We start from the raw sequence: 27,126 nt of genomic DNA, 5'->3' as shown, positions 1-27,126 counted from the left end.
CATATCTATAAAAGAGTGGAGGAAAAACAAAAGAAAGCTACCGTCTACCTTTGAGGTTTACATGAAATGTTACAATAAATGAGGCATTTAAATATAGAAATAGGTGGTGAGATATCCAAAACTTTGGACAAATGTGACACTAATTACTGAATAATGCTAATATCTGAAAAGATAAATGCTACACTACACTCAGTGGTTCATCATTAAGCGCTGTGTGAATCCAAATAACAACAATATAGTGAAACTGTTTAACACAGTTCTTTAAAATCCAATCATCCGTGCGCGGTAAACACACAGGAGCCCAACATTGCTTGACGAACTGTGTCAAAACCATGTCAATGCTAATCCTTTTAAGATTTGTTTTTGGAATGCCGAGATGTGACAGCGGAATATGAATGTCACCCGGCGATACAACAATCAAAATGTTGACGTGAACAATGGGGACACGAGGGGGAATCAGTCAGCAACGAGCACAATCGCAAACTGCTGTCACAGTTGTTTGTCAGGAATATGAGGTGACTTTACATGAATACAATAACACTTATTGTCCTGGGGGAAATTGAGGTGGCGAGGCCCGGCGGAAAGAATTCTGCACACATCTGTGGACTGTAACCCAATAAATATAGATTGTATTCATATGAAAGCAGAAAAAAAAATCATCTGGGTGCATTAAAGATGCATTTCATTTCACTGCTGATCATTTAATTCCTTTTTAACACTTTCACATTGTAATGCTTCCTTATAGAGAGCAAATAAATAAATTAGAGGTTCCCTTTGTGTTTAATGGAAATTCATCAGCACTGATTAATAATATATTGGTTTTCGATTAATAAACAGACAAATGCACCAGGTAAAAGTGACCAGGGCTCAATATATGATGCATTAAACTTAAATTAATCTGTGAGTGATATATTTTTAACCCACATCCACTCTGCATTACCTTTAAAGGTATTTCTCATTCAGCGTTAGCAGACGCCAATTCACTTCTTTTCCATTTTTTTCTTAAATAAACCCAGAAAGACTGGTGCAAAATGTTAACGTTGCACTTGAAGGCTGAGATTGACTCACATTCCCTTCAATCGGCTCAAACTGCAAAATTATAAAGTTGAGTTTGTCGCCTTTCACTCTGCTTAAATTTTAAAATTCAAATTAAAAAAAAAAGAAGGATGTACTGGTTGCACCGACTGTTTACAGTCTTGTAAATATGTCTTCTTGGAATTTTGAAGTCGGTCCACTTCTGGAGCAGATTGATTTGAATGTGAATCCTGGTTTTATACATTTTTATGTATTTACCATCTGTCCTGCTTCAATTCTTCAAAAAATATAGTTCAATTTGTTTGCAAAAATGTGAGCTATGTCTACAAAATCAAAATCAATTGAAGCTCTACTTACATTCAATCACACAAGACATAAATGTGATTTTTTTAACCTCTTTTAACTGCAAAATCTGCTTGCAATAACTTGTGCAATGCGATTTAGAATGAACACTCACTCAAATCAATAAATACTGTACCTCCACTGCAGTAGTAAAATGTTATACATGGGAGACCACTGCAATAACTTTGTAATACTGCTGAAAATAAGTCAGTTAAACGATTAAATGCCTCACTGACTATAATATGAAACCTTGAAACCGAAGCAAACACTCAAAAAAGTGCCATTGCAACTTGTCCTGTGTGTCTTGTCCTATGGTGTTGAGTTGCATCATCAGTCACATGTTCTAATGCCAGACTGAAGAAAACGGGGTCTGCAGTGTGAAAAGTGCCTTTAATGTCCCTCAGTCAAAAGACTACGGTTGCATTGTTTTAATTTGCCGAATTAAAGTGATTTTCCGAGCGTTGCGAACTGATAAGTGTGATTCTGCATTGGGAGTGTATTTTTTTAATTTATTCCCAGCACGTGTTCGACTGCTGTAGCTCACAGGAGCGTCAAACCCAACCCCTTGTCATCCGTACACTCGTACTATGTGTCAGATTCAATTCCCATTACCATTAGTCCTGAGGTCGAGTATAATTGCTGGTGTACGGAGTCGTGTCGTAACTGACTCCGGCTCCCTGCAACACTGATGCAACATGTGGCCTCGCTATCTGTGTATGTGACTGCACTGCAAAAGTGAAACGTTGGAGGAGTCATGTCTGAATTCTATTTGTCATTGACCCGCACTACTTCACACACAAACGCTTGCTTTCCTCCCATTTCCCCGCCCGTCATCACCAAGTGCTGCTGCCTGTTTGCTGCTTAGCGGATCGGTTTGCCCTCTGAATTTTCAACCGATTGAGTCAGACTGTAAAAAGAAACTGCTCTGGAGTGTTTGTAGGTGAATATCTGGAGACGATGTGACACTTTAAGGGCACAAAACCGGTAAGCAATGGATGAAATGCTGCTCGGGCTGCACAGGCCTCGACTGCGTTTAGAGCTGATAGTAGAAATAGAGAATGAGAGGATTTGGGAGATGGATAAAAGACAGAATATTATTTTTTAGAAAAAAAGAAAAGAGAAGAGAGAATCTGCCATGAAGAAAGCCAGAGAAAAGATGAAGTCTGACTCAGGCCCTAGCATTTTCTTGTTTTTTTTCTTCACCTTCCTACAGTAGGAAATGTGCATGCAGACAGGTGCAACTCTCCAGCAGACAGACATTGTGGCGAATTGTTGTCTTATGCTAAATTTGCCCTTCTAGCTCTGCCGTGAATTCTCCATCTGCTTCACAGCGACGCGACAAAGTGTTCAACTGTCCCCCCATAAATCTTCGAAGCCAGGTCGCGATGTGCTCACCAGCATCTGGGGTTGGAGAGAAGGGTAGAGACGGAAAAGAAAGTGCAAAAGAAGCAATATGTGCAAAAGAATGACATAAAATGAGTAGATAGGTCGAGTTTTAGTCACTTTAGCAAAAGCACTGCCTGGTCAAAAAAAAGTTGCCACCTAGATTTAACTAAGCAAATAGGTAAGAGCCTTTCATCAGATAATTACTGCAGTGATGGATATGTTTCAGCAGCACTTATTTAACCCTGATGCAGTGAGGAGCTCCTCATTTTTTAAACAACCGTGTCAGAAGACGGTCATAGACAGGATGTTAATCTGTCTCAGAAGGGTCAAATTATTGACCTGCATCAAGCAAAGAAAACAAGGAGATTTCTGAAACTACTACAATCAGGTAAAGAAGCTTCCAATGCATTATTAAAACCCGAAAGATAGTGGTGAACCATCATCTTTGAGGAACAAACGTGGTCGGTCATTTGGTCTAATGAGTCCAGATTTATCCTGTTCCAAAGTGATGGGAGCATCAGGGTAAGAAGAGAGGCTGATGAACTGATGCACTCATCATGGCTAGTACCTACCAGTCTGTGGGGGTTTGGGTTATGATCTGGGGTTGGTCAGGTTCAGCAACGTTATGTTCCCAAAGAATGAGGTCAGCTGACTACCTGAATATACTGAATGATCAGGTCTTTCCGTCAGTGGAGTTTTTCTTCCCTGATGGCATGGACATGTTCCAAGATGACGATGCCAGGATTCATGGGGCTCACATTGAGAATAAGTGGTTCAAGGAGCATTAGACATCATTTTCACACATGGATTGGCCTCCATAGAGTCCAGACCTCAGCCTCATTGAGAATCTTTGGGATGTTCTGGAGAAGACTTTGTGCAGCGATCCGACTCTCCCATCATCAATATAAGATCTTGGTGAAAAATGAATGCATCTCTGGACAGAAATCAATGCTGTGACATTGCAGAAGCTTATCGAAGCGATGCCACAGCGAATGAGTGCCATACTCAAAACTAAAGGCAGTTCAACAAAATATTAGAGTGTGCAACTTTTTTGGGGGGTATATTTATAGAGATATTTTGGCTGGTTTGTGGTTAAAGCTACTTTCTGCACATTTCTGGGTCTTTCTTAGGATATACAAGTACTATCTCTTGCTAAATGGATAATGTTTACATGTATGCATTACCTTTAGCAACAAAAATAGTGATAATAACCCCCTACTTATGTTTTACCTTTTAACTCCAGGTTGTTTTTTTTTATAAACCTCCCCACCACCCTTTCTGCTTTCTGGCTCACAGCAGCAGAGTTCGCTTTGGCCTTCGGGTCCGTTTTCCTTGTAAGAAACAAATTCCCTTAAAGAGGGAATCAAAGTTCGATTGGAACACGACGTGTTTGTGTATCCCGGTAATTGATTTGGTCGTTGTACGACATGCTGCGATGCATTTTAGGATTGTTTTGAGAAAATAGGTACAGTGGGGATATGGGAACTGTCATGTAGCTGTCAACACTGGGCCTAAAGCACACACTCACACACTAAAATGCATCAAATACAAAAAAACAATACACACAAGGAAACACTTGGGGCATGTAATAGATTTGTCTTATTGCGCAGAAGCTGCACTTTTTGTGTGTTCTGTTCAAAAATAATAAAAACAGTCACAGATAAGTGGATATAATTCTTTAAAACATTAAATATCACATGCATTAATGAATGTAAAGCATGCATGTGCCAGAAAGATCATAAAATCAGTTGCAAATGATTTGTTTGATGTTCTTACTTTTCATATTTTTGAATGTTTCTCATATTTGGGCTATTAAACGTCTACATTTCCATTTAAAGGATAATGCATAATGTCATAAAATTCACGTATACACACAATGACATACATTTTTCCGTGTTAACAACCTCCTGATCCTACATAAAGGCCAGATGATGAAGCATTTAAGTAGTTTTAGGTCTTTAAAGCTCTAAAGTACTTAAAGAACTGTGTCCTGCTGACATTGACATTAATGGAAACCTGTGTGAGTCACAGTTTTAGAGGAAGACGTGTTAATCTGGAGACCATCCGACCACAAACACACACACACACACATATTCACAGGTGAACTGTTACATATGCACCAGTCTAGTGGTATAAATACATGCATGCATGCACAGCCAAAGCTACATTTAAGAGCAGGTGACACGGAGCGCTGTGGCAGCATAGTTCAGATTAGTAATCCTGTTAAACACACTCAGCCATGCTAACGCTAATCCACACAGGATGCATCCCACAGTTGCTGACAAACAATACCTGAGAGCTAAACCTTCAAATCAACCCTCATGCAAGACACACTAGCGAGAAAACACACCTGCGTAAACTGCATACGGAGATTTGTGATATATTTCTTTGTGTTCTCACACACAAACAGCGAATCGACTCCTAGCTATAGTCTATTAACTCATTATTCCATTTAATAATGTCACACAATAGGTGTACTGCTGCAATAATAACAACAAACACCCACTGTATGAGGTACATAAACACTCAGGGACACATGCTAAAGGTTGGAACGGGGTGGGGGGGGTAAGGAACAAGATATTGGTGCATGAACGTACACACAAATGCAAAACACCCACCATCAAACAGTAATCTGTACCTGTGACACACAGAGAGAGAGAGAAAGAGAGAGAGAAAAGCAGCATTTAATATGCCATTCAGGGCTGCAGCAGTGCGTTGGTAGCTGGGAGAATCAATCTTCTCTCCATTTGGACGAGATTATGTTTTTAATATCTCTGGTTTTACCCATAATTCCTCACTGATAATTTTATCAAGCTCTCCAAGTAGGAGAAATTTTAAAAAAAGAAGAAGAAGAAGAAAAGAAATGTATAAATGAAAAGGAGATTACACATAAACTCACACAGCTGGTGTGTATTCAGGAACATAAGAAATTCAGGGGATTAATGTCTGTTGGAAGCAATCAGTATCATCAGCCAGCCAGTGTTATTACAGTTAGAAAGGCAAACATTGAGGAAGTCCCCCTTAATGCATCTATCTGCCTTCCATGCTGCACTGATACCAAAATGAGCTATAATCTTCACTTTTTAACAAAAAATTCTCTCTATTTTACATTCAGAGTTCATGTAAGGTGACTGGCACTCTGCAGATGTTTCCATTTATTATGGTAATAACAGAACTGCATGGACTTGTAGACTTTAATTAATTAAACCGGAATTTAAACTCCAGCATCCATCCATCCATCCATCCATCCATCCATTATCTATACACCACTTAATCCTCATTAGGGTCATGGGGGGGCTGGAGTCTATCCCAGTTGACTTGGGCGAAGGCAGGGGACACCCTAGACAGGTCACCAGTCCATCGCAGCAATACATATACTGACAAACAATCACTCTCACATTCACACCTACAGACAATTTAGAATAATCAATTAACCTCAGCATATTTTTGAACTGTGGGAGGAAGCCGGAGAACCCAGAGAGAACCCATGCATGCACAGGGAGAACAACAAATCCTTTTATCCAGACTATACACCACATCACTGCCAACATGTAATGAAGTGGTCCTTGTGTCATTTCTGACCATCCCTGAAAATTTTATCCAAATCTGTTTGTCCGTTTTTGAGTAATGTTGCACACAGATAAGCAGGCAAACGTACGCCGATCATCACAAAACTCTGTCGCGTTCCTTGGCAGGGTAAAAAAAACAAAACAAAACAAAACAAAACAAACAAAAAAAAAGCTAATATCTTAGTTGATGTACACTCATGCCACTTTATTTTATTTTTTTCATTTATATTGATTGCACAAATAAAATTATGGTTATTTATCATAACATTCTTTTAGATAAAATTAACTAAAAAAAGAAAAACTAATCTTTATATGCTGTTTTCATGCTTTTCAGTCATGTCAGTTATAGACTGATAGATTAGAAAGAACCACATTATCAATCAGAAAAAAAATTACATAACATAAGAAATGCAGCGTCTAAAAAGTAGGAAAGAAGTGACATAAAAGTGTAATACATTCCTGAAATAAAATAAATGAGCTAAAATAAGTCTTTAATACAACAGTAGTAATGCTGGCAGTTATAGTGACACTATAAGTAATATCACACATGATAATGAAATATTGTACCAGAAAAATGAGATGAACACAAACTCTTGCAGAATGCATTAACTCATTTGTATGTAAAAGTGAAATATTGAAAATGGAATCAAAATATTACACTTCAAATTAAAATATTGCACATGAGAAATGGAAATATTGCACATAATATTAACTGCTGCACATGATACATGAACTGGTATTGCAGAAACTATTGAGAAAAATACATATTATTTATACTTTTTTATTTATTTATAATTAACTCCTCTTAATATAACTTCAATTTGTTGCGTTTAAGTGAAAGCTTGTTCTATGTTGAGAGTACTAAGTTACTACATTACCACAGGATAATTATTTTCTATTAACTCACCACTTCTGTAATGATTAGTATATATGATTATTACCACATTTTTATTATTATAAGCTCATATCTGTCAAAAAATAAATAAATGAATGCTGGACAACCTTGAACTTTATCTAGAACAAGTTAGGCAAACATTTTAAGGAGGAGATGATTCTACTTTTGGTTTATTGTTTAGGGTATAGTGGTATGCTTTCAATTTTAAGGCATCCCTAAATAGTTTTTCTTTTCCATGTGTATTGCCTAAAACAGTAGGTATGTGTTGTAAATGCAACGCAATTATTGCACCTAAACAACCGTCTATGACGCTAATAGTAAATATGAATATAAATTAGCACATTTTTTTGTAAAACATTAAGAAAAAAAGACTAAATGTAGAAGCTTTGTTAAAGTAGTTTTAGTGTATATTCAGTGTAGCCAAACTTCATTTTTATTCTAAGATGCTGAAGAGTTCAGTGCACATAATGATCGTTTGTTCTGTTCATATCAGCATCTACAGTGCAGCATTGCAGTATCCCTTTGCACCACATTTACAAGCTACCAGAGTTAGCTTCTGTGTGTTTTTATATCCCCCCGTAGCCACCAGTAACTGTTTTGTTGTCCACAGTATTCCCCTGGTATGACAGCCTATCATCGTGAAGGCCAAGTGGTTGTTAATTCTGGCGTCTGCAGAGACAGTCGGAGCAGTTATACCTCTCCCATTCATGTCTGATGTCTTTCTCCTGGGAGGATTTTACAGGGAAAAAAAAGAAGAGAATTTAACGCCAGTCTGGCCACATTCTTCTTCTACACGTACAGACGAGCAGCATAAATAACCTGATTGTTGGCAGAAGCGGCTGTGAGGATTTTTGGAAGTGTTTGGATGTGAAAGCAGTTCATTTTGCAAAAACAAATCCATTCTTTGCTCTGTTTATGCGAAATCTACCATATATTTTTAAGCATAAACAACATATTACATTTGAAAAAAAACACATTTTGATTCCCCATAGCAGCATTAAACCCATTAAAAGGAAGCAGAACAAGTCAACAAAGACGCTTTCATCTTAAGTAAAGGATGATGATATTTGGGTCATTTTGTGGACTTTTTGATCACTAGAAATTATTTACATTCATATTATTAAGGCCTAACCTTTTAAATTTGACAGTTTGATTCATAATATGTTGTGTATAACTGCTGCCGTCCACTGCTGACACTTTCTTGAACCTTTTTTTTGAGAAAAAATATGAATTAAAACCACTGGACACTTAAACATCCATGTGTTTTTGCTCCATATCCTCTGAGGTTAACTCAGGAAGTTAAATATTAAATTGTTTATGCAAAGAAGAGGACCTTCATATAGTTGAATGCATGCACAGTTATGCTGTTCCAACTGTCTTTTTTAGAGATCCGAGATGTGCCAAGAAAATAATACCTGAAACACCTGCCAGCACCGGTGGCAAGACAGTAAGATGGATCCATAAATTGTCCATACTTACTGGCCACCTGTTAGCCAACAGTGACGATGTGATAACAAACGGGGCCGCGGCGTCCTCCATATTGTATTTGCAGCAGTTGTGAATCAATCCTGTTTTTGTTGTGGCGATTTGCTCCGTCTCAACTTTTACCCCCTTTTCCAATGGACACATTATATCCCTTCCTCTCTGCCCCGGTCAGACCCCCCCGCCCCAATCTCAGTTGGCCCGACTGGCCGAGCAGCTCCCAGGCTGGCCAATCGCGGTGTTCAATGGAGCCGAACCCGTCACCAGATGGGGTCCTCCGCTGTTACATCATGAACTGTTGAACCCAATCAGCACATGGGCCACTCGAGTGTGAACAAATGGGGTCACAGTGAAATGTGTCAGATGATACATATTGTGGATCACTCAGGGGGGAAATTGAGGTTTAATACACCTGTGGGGTGATTACCAGGGCACGGACTACAGGGAAATGTGTGAACTCGTCTCTTGCACGATTGCCCAAGGCTCTCGTGTAACTGTAATGTGCTTGACAGACGCCGACAAGTTGGAGTTTGCACTTCCACACACCTCTGCTGATTGTGGTGCCACAGGCTACCAGGAAGTGTTCCTGCTCGGCTATTTTCTGATGCTGCTAATGGGATAAAAATAGGCGGCTGCACACTCCTTTATATCAAGCCTGACTGTCTGAAATTGAATTGATCGAGTAAACATTTGGCTAACAGAGAGGTTATTATAGGCAGTGGCTGGGTGGAGTTTGGGGTTGAAATATACAAGTTACATATGAATGGGTGTAGGATGCTTGTTAATGTGGTAAATGATTATTCTAGCTGGAAACAGCTGATTTTTAATCGAATATCTGCATAGGTGTACAGAGGAACATTTCGAGCAACCATCACTCCTGTGTTCTAATGCTACATTGTGTTGCACGTGAATGATAATATATATGACCTTTTATCATGTGTGCAACTTGGTGAAAATACACTTCCAGTTTATGCATTCTTTAAGTTCTTAAAAATAACTTTCCAACATCAGAGTAAGTCCAAACTTTCTTAACCAGATGAAGACCTACTTTGCCTTTCTGCAGCAGTTGCTTGGTTGTGCACAGGTGTGAAAATAATCTCAGTGCCACACAAATGTTTCACTTTTTCTGCTTTTAATTTTGGACCTGTCTGCATCCAAGTGGTCGCCTTCTAAGAGACTGAATTTAAAAAGATGAACTGGTAACAGATTTCAATAAGAAGAGAAAAGTCTTTTTTTTTAATTCTTTGGTCAGCTTTCAAATAATTACAGCTGCTTCTGAGCAGTTAACTAAAAGCCACTTTTTCCTTTAAGAAAAAACCCCAAAAACCCATTCAGTCTCAATGTAAAATCCCGTTTTTTGCACCAGGGAATATGTAGAGAAGTGCAGCACTTAGCACCTCCATTAAAATGTCTAGGTGATGACTGATTTCAATTGAAAACATGCAGGGAAGAAAGACATTTCTCTTTTTTTTTCTTGGATTAAGGCGTAGAATGGAGAATGACAATTGCATTTTCTTAATTTCTGTTTTCCCCAAAGATGATACAACTTTAAGACTGGGACGCTGTCTGTGACTGGGCTACAAAAGGCAGCGAATGTGTTATCATTGAAGGCATTCAGATTTTTTTAAAAAGAGCATCCCGTCGCCGCAGCCATTGAGGGCTGCGGCAGATATTACCGAGCGTGCCAAGGTTAGGTGCTTAAGCCGTTAGCTCAGTGTATTCCACTGCCAACCTTGTGTTGTTATTGCAGAGGGGGCGAAGATGACGGAGACAGGGGATTAAACCGAACTCCCACGCAGCAGTATTACTCTATTAATCGGCTGTCTTTGTCTATCAAGGTTATAACAAGAGTCGATTCAGTATACCGTTCTGCAAGAGAATGGGAGGTTTCGTGTGCAGGATCTCAGGGTCTTCTGCTTGTCTTGTCTTTTCAGTCTTGTCTTTATGTCATGCCAGTCCTTTCCACCACTTAATCCATTTCTTCCCCTTTTTTTCTGATTGTTCTTTCTGTTATCTCTGCATCACTCTCTACTTTTTAAATTTTTCTTGTCACTTTCTCAATCATGCTCCCCTCTCTTCCTATACCACTCTGTAGGTATTCTATAGATATATCTATTTATGTATGTAAGTCTTCACCACCACTTCTGTTTCTTCCATTCTCTGGGGTTTGTGTGACCTTGACTGCCTCCATTCATCCTCCCACCAAGGGCAGATTTTCTTACTGACCAACAGAGCAGCATCTATTGGAGAGCAGAGAGTGTAACTTGGGCTCGATATGGTGTTTGAGAAACACTTGAACCTTTTAGCGTGACCTGCGGGATGTCATTTGAAATTATTATCCACTGGTAGCTATGCAATGGAAACGTAGCTTTTTTTCTTCAGTAACCGCCGCGTGTCTTCAGGTCATACAAGTCGCTTTATAAGGTTATGGCTCCAGTAATTATGTTTTCCTCGCACAAAAGTGTCCGTTGTAGGAGGAAAGAAAGACGGCAGATGACATGCTCAAAAGGGGATCCGCTAGAACTGAACCAGGGATCACATGTGTCAGTACCATCCGCCTGGAGACTCTTATTAATCTGAATTTGTGTTTTTTATGACTAGGAGTTCATGGAGTTTCTTCAGTGTCTTTGTCATATCCTGGTTTGATAAACAGATATGTATTTAGCATAAAGAAAAGTGTTAAAGAAAACACTTGTTACAATAGCAGACATTATAATGACCGTCACATATGTTTTAATTGAAGGATATACAGTCTCTCAGGACCATGTATATAATGGCAGTCTTGAGTTTCCAATGTCTCCTGTAACTCTTAATCTTCTATAATGGAATCAATGAAACAAATGACCAAACAAAAAAAAAAAAAACAAAAAAAAGCAATCAGGCATTTTGGTTCTTTTATAGATATATGATAGGTCTTCTGAAAGTATTTATTTTTTTTAAATGATGCATCAAAAATATACACACAGCAATGCTAATACTTGTTTACCTAAACTTGGTACTTTTGATTTCTGTCCATAAGCTTCTGGTTGTATCTTTGATCGCTACTCAAAACAGAAATGTTGCAGTTAAACTAAATTTGTTTGCCTTTCTGACTTACTTCATCATAGTTCACAGGTTCTTGATGGGGTTAAAGTCAGGACTTCGGGGACACAAGTCTAAAACCTTAATTCTAATCTGATTTGGGGTCATTGTCTTATTGGAATCCAAAACCCAAGGTTCTGGCTTATGAGTTTTTTTTCCTGATTCATTATTTAGTTTACTTTGTTTAAGGCATCAGTTCCACTGGCACAAAACAGCCCCAGATCATAATACTGCCACCACCATGCTTGATGGTAGGCTTGGTGTTGTTGGGGTTTAAAGACCTGTAATAAATCCATGATGATCCCAGATGAAATGCTAGAATATTGTATTGTACAGCGTAAATGACATCTTATACCATAATAGTGCATAATCTTGAAACCACAAAAGGATTATAAGGCATATGTATCACCAGGCCAATGTTGTTTTGAAGGTATCTAAGCAGCAAACAGGATTTATAGTACATCCCTTTCAGTATTCAGAGGTGAAACCCTCTCCGACTTTGCCATACTTTCCATTTCCATCACTGGCTATGTACCATTTCTAATTCAGTCTATTGACAGTTACCTTTCGGTCTCCACATCGAATGTCATTAGAATCTGCCTGACACTCTTAAACTTGTAGAAAACATGCAAAACACTCAGACAGTGTGTCAAGAGTCTTTTGTCCAATGCGCAAAACCAGAATACAGCTTCCAATGGTCAGTTTTTACATAATTTCATGGCCAGAGGTTAAACTTATGTAAGTTCTAACATTATATACACTTTGGGAAAGAGACCATCTGTTGAACTAAACAGCAGCTCCCTGAACTTCCTTTATGTTACGTCTCTCTCACTTCCTGCACAAAGCTAGCACTGTTCAGTACACACATCACACCTGTTGTCACACTACTGGATACAATAACGCAAAATAAAACAACCTTCTAGTTATTATAAGATAAAGAATATACAGTATCTATAAGCAAGTTTTAAGAAACAGCCTATAGATAAATACCAGAGTTCAGAGCTTTCACACAAACCAGATTGTGCCAGCGGTGCTTTTACCTGTGTCAACATGTATTGTCTTTTTATGTAATCCACACAACATAACAACCTTGTGTCCACTGCCCCTAGGTTTTGTTTTCTATCCTCTGTTTGTTCATTTGTTTGCCATATTATTTAACCCTTGTATATAAAGAGAAGTGATCCAGGCCTCCATGCGTTACATTTTCTACGTGCATTTGTTGGGTTTAAACCTTGTCGTCTTTGTGTGACTTTTACGTTTGTGCATTGTTTGTCCTTGGGCAGGTTTCAATGTTTGCAACCGAGTTGGAGAAAAGAAAAGAAAAACATACTTGTAGCTTTGTGATGGTTGGCACTCTTCTTTATATTCATGTTGTGTTTATTTGTTTGTCAAGAAAAGAAAAAAAAAACTTTTTATAATGCTATTAATTTTTTGAGTTTGCAGAGTATAAATAACTGGTTTTCAGCGGTTTGTGAGTGCTAACTGTTTATTGGCTACAGAACTGTTTTTTTTCTCTCAATATTTACATCATGTCCATGTTTCCTACATCGCTGTATATTACTGTATATGTTACTTGTTCATGTAACTGTCATTTTACATTTTCCTCAAGAGTGTAAAATGGTTTCACAATGACCACCCACAATGTGTTTAACCATTTTGTTCCAAAATGAAATATGGCACCAAAAAAAAGTGTTGGATTCTCAAAAAGATCTCACATGTAGTGCCTGACTTTCCATTGTTTTCATAATTTTCTTTAATTTGCCTGTGAATTCTCTGTTTGAAATGATTTACCCTCTCTTAAAATTTCATTTTTGAACAAAACTCTCCACATTTCTTCCCTGTAAATTAACCTTGTTTGTTTATTGTGTTCATTAGCATGTTGCTAATATTTGCCTCCCACTGCATGAGTTTTAAAAGTTGTGTTTGACTCCTTGCATATGGATGAAATGCTCAGAGTTTATCTTCACTTTGGGATCAAGTGTGTCCTTTAAAGATAACATACCATGTGTCTGTTTTTGTCTGCCTGCATAAATATATGTATATAAACTACCGATCAAAAATTTGGGGTCACCCAGGCAATTTCATGTTATCCATGAAAACTCACACTTTTATTCATGTGCTAACATAACTGCACAGGGGTTTTCTAATCATCTATTAGCCTTTCAACGCTATTAGCTAACACAATGTAGCATTAGAACACAGGAGTGATGGTTGCTGGAAATGTTCCTCTGTACCCCTATGTAGATAGCTAGAGTAGCTAGAATAGTCATTTACCACATTAACAATGTCTAGACTGTATTTCTGATTAATTTAATATTATCTTTATTAAAAAAATAAATAAATAATGCTTTTCTTTAAAAAATAAGGCCATTTCTAAGTGACCCCTAACTTTTGACGGGTAGTGTAAATATATATATATATATATATATATATATATATATATATATATATATATATATATGTGTGTATATATATATATATATGTGTGTGTGTGTGTGTGTGTATATATATGTGTATATATATATATATATATATATATATGTGTGTGTGAGTGTGTGTGTGTGTGTGAGTGTGTGTGTTCTTGATTGCTTGATTGTGTGCATGTATGCATGTATGATCATTTGTGTAACTACTATTTGTTTGAGGTTGCCTACCGATGTGACTATGTGCATACCTGTGTGTGTGTGTGTGTGTGTGTGTGTGTGTGTGTGTCTGTGCGTGCGTGTGTGTGTGCGTGCGTGTGTGTGCCTACATGTGTGTGTTTGCAGGTGCATCCACTCAGGACTCGGATGCCATGGAGCCGGAGAAGCAGGTTGACAGCACGGTGAAGATGGCCGGAGTGATCGCAGGGATCCTCATGTTCATCATCATCCTCCTCGGAGTTGTTCTCACCTTCAAACGCAGGTAAGTAGAAAAAAAAAGCAAACAAACCTCAGGTACTATTTACTGCACAGCGTTTTAACAAAGATGCATTATCAATATGTCATTTTGTATCTCCAATGCCGTTCTCTTACCCTGTGGACAAGACAGTTGGTAGCCTCCATTGGAGTCTGTCTGTGGTGCAACACTGAATCTGAATTTCCACATTTATTGTTGATTTCCTTTCTGGCACAAACCAGGAACAGGGCTGCTGCTCCACAGGAAACTCATCTGAAACTTTGATAGTTTCTGGTGACAGCAGATGGTGAACAGACCCAACAGCCGACTGAAAAATCTGTTAAAAGGTGACAGCAACAAGAGCACCACTGGCAGGAGATGGAGGCTACCAATCATCTTAATGACCATTGTGTCGATATGGAATAATTCTATGTTTAACATCTTTAATGCAAGATAGAGAGACAGAGATTAATGGATAAACCGAAAAATGTCATTTTCAAGTGTCCTCACAGCTTAGATATAGGTAGGAATTGATATATGTGGATATATAAACAGATATTAAAGCAGAAGTGAAAATTTACAGTAAATCTAGCATTTAATATGAATCACAATTTTTCATGTAGTTTCAGTCAACAAAAACACCTTTCAGAGGTTAGCATTTATCAAATGTTGTGGGTTGATTGTTAGGACAGTGAAGGCCACAAACTTTTATTCATTTCTTCAGGCAAAATAAAAGGTCAGAATTAAATATTAAACTCGGAGATGTACTTAATCCTCTTTAACCCTTAAAGGCAAAATAAATAGTAATGACAGATGTGCCCAGAATTCAGGTGTCTAAACCCCATCTGAACTGTTTTTTTTTTTTTTTTTTAGCAGAATTACCTAACTTTGTGTGTTAACATGCACACTGGCTTGCCACCATCACCTGCCTTTCTGTCCTTTACTTTCTCTAATTCTCTATATCGCTCCATCCACCTCCCCTCCATCCTTCTACCCCACCTGCATACAACTTATACATTTTGTTGGCTCACATTTGTTTGATTTTTCCGTCATAATTCCACTTCGCGCATGTAGAATTTGCACAAACGTGACCCAAAATGGCGTCAAAGCCAATATTTTCTTTTCCTTTTGCAGTATATTGTCGATAAGAATAGTAGAAACGATTACAAAATGAAGTCAGTCAAAATGGCAGACATACTGACACAAACATTCACACATGTTAGTAATTACACACATATTCCAAAACTACACACACTAGTGAAGGTAAAATAGAAGCCATGAGGATTACTTGGCATGATTGCCTGAGGCCTTACGTCCCGAATTAAATTATACTTATAATGCAGTAAAATGTTTGGTTGACTTTATTTTACAGTTGTTGTTTTAAGCTCTGGAAATTTGTAACTGTGTAAACTTCTAACATGTAATTGTCACTGTGAAAATGTCACCTGAAGCGTGATATTTTACGAAACCAACCACACGGAGAGAGAAAACGGACAACAAAGGAGTGAAAATATAATTAAAGTCTAAGAAAGATGATGCTAAATGTGATGCAAACTCAAGTCTCTCAGGTGAAAGTCCTGTTGCCGACTAATGTCTCCATCTTCCGTCTCTTTAAACAGACTTTATGGCTCCTTGAAAATGAAAGTTTTTCCTACTAAGTCCTACCTTTGAGTCAGAAAATGCAAAGAGAATGCAGTTTAGCTGTGTAAGAATGTCATTTTTGGGAGATGTGCTTGCACATTTAAAACATAAAGAAACAACTGTATTGCTGTGTAACTGTATTTTTGCCATTTTTACCCTAAATATGTCATCTTTCCTTCTATGAAGCCCCTATAGATAGGACACTATATATGCAATATGTTAGTATACAACAGCACACTCACAGTGCAATTAAAATGCCTTCTCCATTCCAACATCTAAAGCACCTGAGCCTGGCTATACACACAAATGGAAACATAAAGCCTCGTGCACTGACAATAATCCTCATTGCTAGTCTGAATATAACACTGCATCCATTTCAAGTGAGAAAAAGAAGGTTTGGGAGTCGTACGGAGGGCCATTAGGTCAGCTGGTGATGCTAATCAGAGGCAAACACCGGCTAACGTTGAATATCCCTAAACAACAAGAAGAAAAGAACACATCGGAAACAAGACAGGTATAGGTGGAGACTTCAATAGAGTGTGTGGGCAGGGAATATAGAGGCGGAACAGAACTAGAAATAAAAAGACGGACAGAATGTATGAGGTTTGAAAAAATATGAAAATGGAAAAGCAGGTGGTACCAGTTAACCCCGGGGTCAAGTGGATATGCTAATCAGATGCTAACCAGGCTAACAGGGCATAATATCCATAAAAAAAGCCAATTAGAGGGCAAACACCACCTCAAGTCAGTGCAAGAAAAAGTGCAAGATACAGTGGGAAAGAAAGAAATGAGAAAAGTGGTTAAGATACTGCTCACATGTTCTCAAGAAGTCAAGCTAACCGGGGCCATAAGTCAAGCTTAGAGGTCCCATACAGGGCAAATACAGCCATGTATAAAAGTATGATGGCGGAGGAAGAAGAGCTGAAGAAGATCAAAGCATGAAGGGAAAGAAAAGCAGAAAGCAAATACAAATTTTCCATTTAGATTTATAGATGGAGGAAAGTAAACACATGAAAAAGGAGAAGCAAACTGAGAAATGACAAATGGATTCAGACACAGAGAGGTTTACCATATCATAGACCAGTTTCTAGGGTCATCTATATTTCATTCAGCGTCCCGGTGGTAGAAATAAAAAGTGTCTTTTAAACTGAAAGTGTTTTACATGCCTTTCAAACCCCATAAATTATTCTGTGACAAAAACTTTGTCGGGGAAACGAACACGCACAGCTCTCCGATTAATCTTTCAGAACACTGTTACACATGTTCCAAATGGAAAGCCGTGGGACGTTGTAATGTAAAAGTGAAGAACACTGGACATGGCTGAAGTCTTAATGGCCATTCAGTGTTTCTCTACCCAGGTGCCCCGGAGGGCTCAAACAAACCGGCGCCAGAAGACACACTTTTCATAGAAAGGTTAAGAGGAGAATTGATGGATAATTAATGTTCCCGAAGCTTCCTAAACAGTGGCTGATTTCTCTGAGTGTGGTGCAGACCTCGGCTCAGTAATTGAGGGAAAAGGTGACATTTCTGCCACTGCAAATTGATTCCAAAAAATGTGTTATTTAAACTTTTTCACCCTTATTTCCTTTCATCCGAGTGGTTTAACGCGAAGCTTTTGTGCACTTCTCATGTCCCGGTCAGCCTTAAAAAGAGACTAAACCTGCATGAGGTTACCTGGATCATAGCTTAAGTAAAAACAAATTATATAAACAGCTCAAAGAGAAGAAATCACACAAATGAAAATGGACAGACAAAGAAAACAGCCCTGGCTGCATGCTGCTTTTACTGCTGGATGTGTAGTGTACACTTTCACATTAGCTCTTGTATTCTGGCCTTTAAAGATGCGTTTGCGGGGAAGAATCTAAATTATTAATTCCAATCTTCACCCGGAGGGCTTCGGTGTATTTAAAAGGTCCTGACAAATGAGCGGCTCCAGTCCATCCACATGCAGCTGTCTGCAGGTTTTATCATTTATATTCCATCTGATCTCAGCTGCTGACAAGGACAGACGTGTAGTTCTTCTGTGTAAACTGTGTAGCTCCAGAAAATAAATGTAGGATCAGTTACTAGATCCCAGGTGCTTGATTTAGATTGAATAAAATAAAGACTTACAGGAAAAATAAAGAGGTCAGGGAGGCCATCTTTCTGTCCATAATGCCACTACACTTGTTTGGCAACATAAAGTGCACAAATAGGCCAGTTGTGCAACCCTGTCTGCAGAAAATGGCATTCCTATGTAGGTTAATTGCATTCTCAGTTACTTTTAAAAGGTGACGTTCATTTGTTTTTTTTTAATAAACGTAATTTATGACCTTTAACATGGTGGGAAAAGTGGCCATTTTGGAATAGACATTTTCAAAGAAGCTTGGTTAAACTCAGGCATCAAAAGAGTATAATTTTTAGGGTTAAAATAGGACCTTTTCCACTACATGTTTGAGGCTTTTCCTCCATTTTTGGGTTACTGAGGCGACAAGTCCCACCCAATTCAATGTATGATTGGTTGGCTGCAAAGGAATGACAGTAAAGCAGTAAAATGTATCAATACAAGGCAAGGATACATTGATTAGAAGCATTATCCAGTAGAAAATACCCAAAAAATATAATGGAGTATGAAGTTTAGTTGTATAGAAACATAATTTTGTGGCGACCAATTGCAGTTGTGAGACAATTAAGATGTCATGTAGTGATCGTAGATGTAGTTTGAAATTGTTTTCTTGCTACAAGTGCTGCTAGACAACAGACTAAACGTCCAAGAACACACACATATACAACACAGACATACAGTTGAAGGTGTACTTGCATACGGAAGTGCAAAATTACAAATGATGCAAAGATATAACCTTATCATGCAAATATGTGCAAACTCAGAGTCAAAGTTTGTACCAGAGTGCACTGAGAAGTACACATTCAAATAAATGTGCACATAGTCACAGCGATCAGTCCAGTATGTGCACATACTGGCAAATGTGGGGATCAAAATTGACCATTTTAATAAAACAGATTGTATTCAACATTAGTAGAATATCTTTAAAGAGCATTTCCTATTTCAGACATATGGCACAAATATTGACCAAACTGTCAAAAATGAATTCTGTTTAAGGAGGTCATCCATCATATTGTGATTTCATTGGCAACGCAGAAATCCCAGAAATTAGTCTGACTCTTAAAAATGATTCTTCCAAACACCACAAATTTGAAGCATGGAATCTGTCGCTTTTCAATAATGGTCTCCTTCATTGTGTTTTTAGTGGAACAGTTAGTGTGTTTGTGTGAGAGAACGAGTGAAGAATGTGTGTGTCGGCCTGCATTGTGTACACATGTACGTCTCCCTGCCCAGCAGTGATTGTTTTATTAGCTTCTGGTGAACGTGACTCGTCTGTGCGGCTGAATATCAAACACAGGAGCTGAGCGAGTGTGTGTTTGCTCCGATGCTCCTCCTTAGACATTTGACGCCAGTATTGATAGGGGCAGAGCCATGGATTGTTTCACACATGGCCACATAAACAGACAGACTGAGGGAGGGCGACACGTCCAGATGGATCCGCAAACACAGACTCTTGGCCCATACGCCCGGCAAAATATTTCCATCCCATCTCGGACTCTTCAGCGTCCTCTAAAGCGACACTTCATTTTAAGTCCCTAATGGATGGAGCTAATTTGGAGCATTTCTCACTGATTATACATGAATGCACATTAATTTCTTTCTCCCTCAGCGCGAATCATCGCTGCTGAAGAGAGGCGTAAGGTGGCATAAGTAGTGATAAAAGGTAGATTTGAAACAGATGGTTTCCCTTAAAATCGAAAGAGGACAAAACAGAGGTCAACATCTGGACAGGCTGTCATCATGCTTTCACCCTTTTCACCTGAGCGATCCTGATATTTGGTCGTACTTGTTGTTTAAATGTGACGTACCATCGCAGTTTTGAGAAGGTCACCAAACATTTGGTGTAAATTTAGCATCGCTGTGGGTCATTCCGCCTAAATTCATCGAATACCTCTCGCCTGACCATTTTCAGTTTGACTGATTTTCTTTTAAGGTGGTGAATACTAATTGATTAAATCATGTGTAACATCTACAGTCATAGGGAACATTAGTTTTTAAGTTAAAAGTTCTTAAAGAGGGTCGGGGTCATGTCGATTTTAGTGTTGATTTTGCAAGAAAATGATGCACAAATCTTTTTTTTTTTTTTTTAACTCAAAAAGTTACAGCATGTGACCAAAAAGTCATGTTTTACTTAATAAAATACATTGAGAAAAATAATCTGACTAATATATGATGGTCAGGCATGAACTCTTTCAAAATTTGGTGAATTGAGGTTAAGTAACTCGTTTATAAACCTTTTTAAGCTTATAATTCATGACTTTGGGTAGATACTCAGTAGCATAAATGTCTACAGAGTTCCCATCATGAGTTCAGTCTTTACGTTAGAATTGATTTTGGCCATATAGATGCAGAGATTTTACTTGAATGTAGGTATTTATGTATGTCTATGTAAATATATTAAATTGTGATTACAGTGATCAGTAACATATCAGAAGCAGACAGCAAATGTTAACTCGTTAAGAGTTTAGCTCACAATAAAACATCATGTATGTTGTTAAAGTACAATTTTTTCTTTCCTCTGTAGACACAAAAATCCCACATTTTTTAGCAATAAAAGAGATTTAAACTGTCGTTCCTCCTTTTTTACTACATAATGCTTGAAAGATGGACAAGCTACATAAGGATTAGCTTCCAGTTATGAGTCATTTTATTCAGTAATAATATTTTGTAACTTATTTTACTTTTTGCAAAGCTGATGTATTAAACAGATTGCGACATGTATAAGAACAGAAAATAGGCTATACGTATGCTCTAGATTACTGATGATACGTTTGGATTCAGATACAATAAGCTCTCTATAAATAATAAAAACAACATTACATTCTGACAAATAATACTCTATTTTACCTAACCCTATCGATATACAAACAATATAAGAAAAGATCGTAAATACAGGGCAAATCAGTGCCCCAAACATTGCTGTTTGCTAAAACATTCATCTGAAGTCACTGTAAACCAACAAATCCAACATTAAGAAATATGAAGCCTTGAATTTTCCATTTTGAGGTGAATATTTTCCATATGTTTTGATATACATGCCTGTTATATCTTACATATGGTATCTTTTTTATGTGCCATTTTTGAATAAACTCTAGTAATAAGATTCATACTGTCAGATGGATCACCTGAAGTGTGTCTCAGCAAATGATAGCTATTTTACACATATGGTAATTGCTTTGCCTGAAATGCTTATGTACTTATGGGCCACATAGAAAGAATACAAAGACATTCTTTTAAAAATTATTTTTCCATCTGTGCTTGCTTCTTGCACTTGACTCTGTCAGTTTTCCTGCCTGGCCGTTTAAATGAAGCCGTCAGTTTAGCCCCTGCCAAAATGAATAGAAAACAAGGGTCACTGGAGAGCTTCTTTGAAAAGAGGGAGAGACTCAAAGAAAAAGTAAATACATATTTAGCAATATGTTAAGTGCAAAATGACCTGTCTGGAAAAAAAAACAAAAAATTACTTAAAAAAAAAAGGTTGGAGACTGCTGCTATATACAGTAGGTCTTCGGTTTAAAACGTCCTCGACCTACAGCGTTTCATGGTTTCGTCGCCATCTCCCATAAATTTATTAAGAAAATCTTGTTCCATCATTCCATTCATTCATAAAATAAATTTTGCATGAGAACTAGTTGGCAAGCGGAGCGGATGGATACGTCGTCATGCGGCGCTGTACGAGGAAGACGGCTTTAATAACATTCGCCGGTTGTACGCCACATTGGATTGTTCTACGTTTGCTTTTCTCTTTTTATTTATTTTTTTTTTATTTTTACTGTCCAGTGTTTTTATGTCCTAGATTATGATTTTACCACTGTGTTAGCATAGGTGAGTGACATAGGTACTAATGTACATATGTGAGTTCCAACTTAAGGCGAAAATCGCATTATGTCGTGCCATAAGAACAGAATTCTGAAGTAAGCCGAGACCCTCCTGTACTGTATTATCAGGGCTCTAACAGGGATTTTTACAACAATGCATGCATTTGAGTCAAGAAAAGTAACACTGTGACAGTATTACAGTGGAATGAAAGGAATTATGATTAGTGGCATCCTGTTATTAATGATTAATCCAAAGTCTAACCCTGAAACATACAGATCAAATAAGTCAGCTTAAATGCATGCTTTTACATTAACACATACACAGAACCACACTTTTACATGAATCCTTGCTGCCTTGTTGCCAAATTGAACATCCATCGCTTGTCTGCACTCAGGCTGATCCATTCCAGCTTTACCAATCACTCTCCTCCTCCTGTCATCGTAACAGTAGCAAACACAAGCAAACATCCCTGGTTGCATTTGATATTTTTCTCCATAAACATCTACTCACACTCCCTCCTTTTCCTGAAACTCTCCTGAACAACTGAGCAATTGCATATTTTATTCCTATTGTTCCGAGGGAATAAAGAAAAAATCAAATAAGCGTTGTAAGTACAAGTTTGTTTTTTCTGACTGAAAGGGCAGAAAAGTGCCAATTTGCTCAGCAGAAAACATGTTTCAAAGAAAAGGGTTTAATTTTAGCACCTTGTCCACATTTTACTAATACATTTAGAAGAATAAACACAGTTATTTTCTCTGTGGAGTCAGCTCGACTAGAAACAACAAATATATTTATTGACAAAGCAGAGTTTCAGCAGAATGTCTTCAAAGACAAAGAGGTGATATTGATTTTCTTTACATGGCTTCATGTCCACTCTGAGCTTCCCTTTGAGGGATTCAACTGAATGTTTTCTGTATTCCTGTTTTCTTTGTAAAGTCTTCACGGGCCCCACTCTGACAAATTGTTCGTGCCACTCATGAAACTCTGGGATTTCTACCTGTTATAGTCCATGTTTGGAACTTGTCACCTTGATAAATCCTTCTATCTTAATACACCACTTGACAGCCCTATTGAAGTCCACACACTGGCACGCTGTGGTGGTTTTATTCTGCAACAGAAAATCTGCTTTTCAACCCATACGGGGCAGGTCTGATCTTTTCATGGCTGCCTAAACAGATAAAAATCAAGCTATGTTTGTTTCGCTGCTTTTTCGACCTAGCGCGGCTCAGACATAGATTCAAATTTGTGTGTGCAACCGTCAAAATTCCCATTAACGGATGTTTCAGCATTCATTTCATTGTCAGTTTCAGACAGCTAGGACATCCGTGCCAGAAAATGATAAAACTAAATTGTTTCCTTTGCCTGCATGAATTCAGTGTGAGAACAAAACGCTGTGGCGATTCATATGTAAACAGAAACCAACAGAAATTCTGGAGAAAGAGAGCGGCAGCCCCGTGAAGTTCTATATTTTGCTTCCGTTTGCTCTGTCTGAACAGAAATGTGAGGGAATACAAAAATTTCAGATGTCTTTTTTTTCACCACGACCTCTCTCTGACTCGAGTCTCACACCCTTTTATGTCTCTATCTATCTTCCTGTTTCCTGTCTTTGGCTCCACCCCTTCCTGTCCCGTCCTGTACCTGCCTTGCCCTTGCTCCGATAGAGAGATTCACACATGGAGAACTCTGAGCGTGGGGTATTGTATGTTTACTTCTAGACATGAACGCATCCACTCCGTTCCTCACTGTGACTCTCACTCTTTTGTTTTTGTTGTTGTTGTTGTTTTTTTTTGTATGGCAGTTTTTCCAAAAGCATCTTATCACTAAAGGCCACACCTGGAAAATGGATGTGTTATTCTCACTATGAATGCAATTAGAAATAAATATTTTGTCCTGCAATGCATAAAAACCTCCCAACGCCTTTAAGAAAATTACCAGTTTGTGCAAATTATGTGCCATCTTTCGCTTTGAAGAACTCTTGAAAGAGCAGATATCTCATTTTTAAGTGAAAATATTTTAGCTTGGGACAGCACACACTCTGTGTACCTTTTAACAGCAATAATGTGCTGACAGTGTCTACACACGACGAGGTAATTGTTGCGGTTACAAATCCCAACATTGTTCAAAAGAGCCACAGAATGTGCTGTCCTAAGCAACACGTAAAGATGTTTCGGGAGATACACATCCGTTTTCTTTGAGAGGAGTGAAACGTGAAACGCCTAATATTTTTAGTCTCTGTGGCACACATGTAATTTTCTCCCGACTGTTAGCGCTGAGAAAACCACCAAGAGTTTTAAGCTGCTCTCACTGCCATTTAGCAGCCAGATCTGTGTCACTAAGTGGTGGAAATTTACTTTCTTTTTTTTTTTTTTATTTCATTGAGCATTTCAATACAAGCCATTTTAGAAGTCCCCATTTATGCACTTAGATCTTGCATCCACCGTTATATCATTAGTGTATATTCGTCTATATTGTATGCAGTGGTTGAACATTTATTGGACGGTTTAAGTGCAGTGGTATTTTAACAGAATATTCAGGTGTAAATGGGGCTTTTAAAATATCTACATGTGACATTTGGCTGCCATTATGTGTGAGATGCTTTTGGTAAACACTCCTCTGTATATTTGGTCATTTATTTCCAGTCATTTGTGCATTTATATCATCACAGCATGTCATCTGTGCTCACTGGTTTTCTTTATTTTCTTGTCAGATATACACACTTAAAACAAATATCACGAATCCATAATTTCTTCACTGCATCAAACTGTACCTCTCATTTCCTCTGTACAGTGAGAGATGTTTATAGTTTCTGTCCAGAGCTTTTACCAGTCATTTGCCGTTGATGCACTGTCAGTAGTTCAGGTATTTACAAGATATCTGCAGCTGCAGACAGTTTCTCCATTATGAATGAAAAGATAGAAAATTTCAGAAAATTCAGGGCAGAGAAATGAAAAATTGTTCCACATTCTGCAGCTTTTAATAGTGGGAGCGGGCTGGCATAATTGATTACATCTCACCGCAGAGCAAACAATTTTGCAGGAATTTTTAGAAGCGAGAATTGAGCCAGCAGCCTCCGCTATTAGAAGAGAAAGGTTAAATAATTAGTGCAACTTTGTAGATTAGAAATGATCTGTTTGTCTTCGACAAATAGAGCATAGGTGGGTGATTAAAAACAGAGATATGCGGTAATATCTCGCCCGTATGAAATCTGATGCTTCACAAATATCTCCACCCACACTGTTCTGGGCTCAAAGACAATCCACTCAGCACCTGTCATGGTAGCTATTGCGTTGGCTTCATTTCTTTTCTCTAATAAAACCCCTGTCCGCTTTTTTAAAGTTACCTACACCTTTGTACCTGTATTTGAAACCCAGCATTGCAAATTAACTTTAAATTATGCATCATACATTCTATATTTTTTTAAGTTTTGCAGAAAAATACTGCATTTCTGAAGACGATTATGTATCCGCCACAACAATAAAACCACCATGTGTAGGTATAGACCTTTGTAGGTGTCCAGTGGTGGCTTTTACCAATACATTTGGTTGCTTCTTCCAGCTCCTTTCTTGAATGCTCAGTCAAATTGGGATCTGGGAAGTTTGAAGGCCAATTTAACATTTTGAGCTCCCTTTTCTGCGGTTATTGCAGCGCTGTAGGTCACATTGTCGTGCTGAAGATGGCTGCTGCTGTTTGTAGAATACCATTTCCATTGGGGGAGGGGTGCGATTGGAATGGAACCATGTTTAGTTGAGTGCTTCATGTCAAAGTAATGTCTACATGAAGGCCAGGACTCAAGGTTTCCCAGCAGAAAATTGCGTTTTAATGGCATGATGAATTTTCTACAGTGGTTTTAATGTTGTGGCTGATCGGTGTCTAGATGTGGCCTTGCAAGGGGATGAAAAAGTGTCAGCAAATATGCATTTGAAGGTGACATAAACAATGGTTTCAACCGGGAAACATGTTGCACGATGCATGTTCTCTAAAAGTGCACACAAACAATATATTTCATCCTCACAGAATTAAAGAAGAAATTAAGTTAAATTTAAGAAGCTGTTGGACTGTGAATTACTTGTGCACGTGAGTTAAACGTTGTGGAGGTAACTTCAGAGACTCAGAGAAAGTAGAAACATCATGTCATTAATGTTTTATCTCTCAGAAGTTCTGCCTTTACCAAATCCAGCCTGACCTACACAGCTGCTTTACTCCATAAGCTTATAAATTACTGAAAAGAACAGATTTTGACCTACTATTCCTCAAAGTAAATGCAAGGAGGAGGAAAAGATAAGGAGAAGAAGATTACTGTATACCAAACAGAGGCAAAATCTGTAGTTTTTCAATATTTTTGTTTCATTATTTCTTGAAAAGAAACAGGTTTGCACCGCTGACACACATTTCATTAGGGCGTTATGGGGCTGCCCTGACCCGCATTTTTTGTCGGATCTTTAATTACCCCCCCATCCACTTGACTCTATCTAAAAAGTCGGGAAATAAATGATGAACCTCCACACCGAGACAGCAAAAGGACACATCTTCTTTCCAGACAATATACTGCGCCCCGGGGATCTCGGTCTATGACAAGAGAAAAGAGGCGATTAGTAACTGATGCCAGCCGGGGGAATGGACTTTGTGGATGTGCAGCAAAGCCAACGGACTTCGAGACACATTATAAAAAGTTGTGAGTGTCTCCGTGTTAAACTCATTCTTAGATAAATGGAGTACACACACTCATGCACGCTCACAAAAGAACTGGACTTGACCCCCATTCTGCAGATGTGACACCCGGCTGAATAATGGACTCTGCAGCTTGTGGAGATAAATGCTTGATGGTCCACTTACACGGCCGTCCATTTACGCAAACTCTCACGTACTGTACGATCCCACATGTGAACTTCTTTGTG

At 38.2% G+C, this 27,126-nt stretch overlaps 1 protein-coding gene across 12 annotated transcripts in view; it reads left to right on the top strand.

The window, feature by feature from the left end:
- The window catches only part of ptprt (protein tyrosine phosphatase receptor type T), a 412,332-nt gene that overhangs the window by 267,416 nt on the left and 117,790 nt on the right, over positions 1–27,126 (top strand). For 7 of the 12 annotated variants that reach the window (XM_035943149.2, XM_035943147.2, XM_035943148.2 and 4 more), the window contains one exon: positions 14,559–14,694. In XM_035943149.2, the coding sequence (XP_035799042.1) occupies positions 14,559–14,694 (136 nt within the window). Of the gene's footprint in view, positions 1–14,558; positions 14,695–23,892; positions 23,926–27,126 lie in introns of all 12 variants that reach the window. The other 5 variants (XM_035943144.2, XM_023298801.3, XM_023298800.3 and 2 more) reach the window with 1 other exon arrangement.

Source organism: Amphiprion ocellaris, chromosome 5, assembly GCF_022539595.1.
Source record: "Amphiprion ocellaris isolate individual 3 ecotype Okinawa chromosome 5, ASM2253959v1, whole genome shotgun sequence".
NCBI lineage: Eukaryota > Metazoa > Chordata > Actinopteri > Pomacentridae > Amphiprion > Amphiprion ocellaris.
This window is presented reverse-complemented; position numbering and strand designations above follow the sequence as displayed.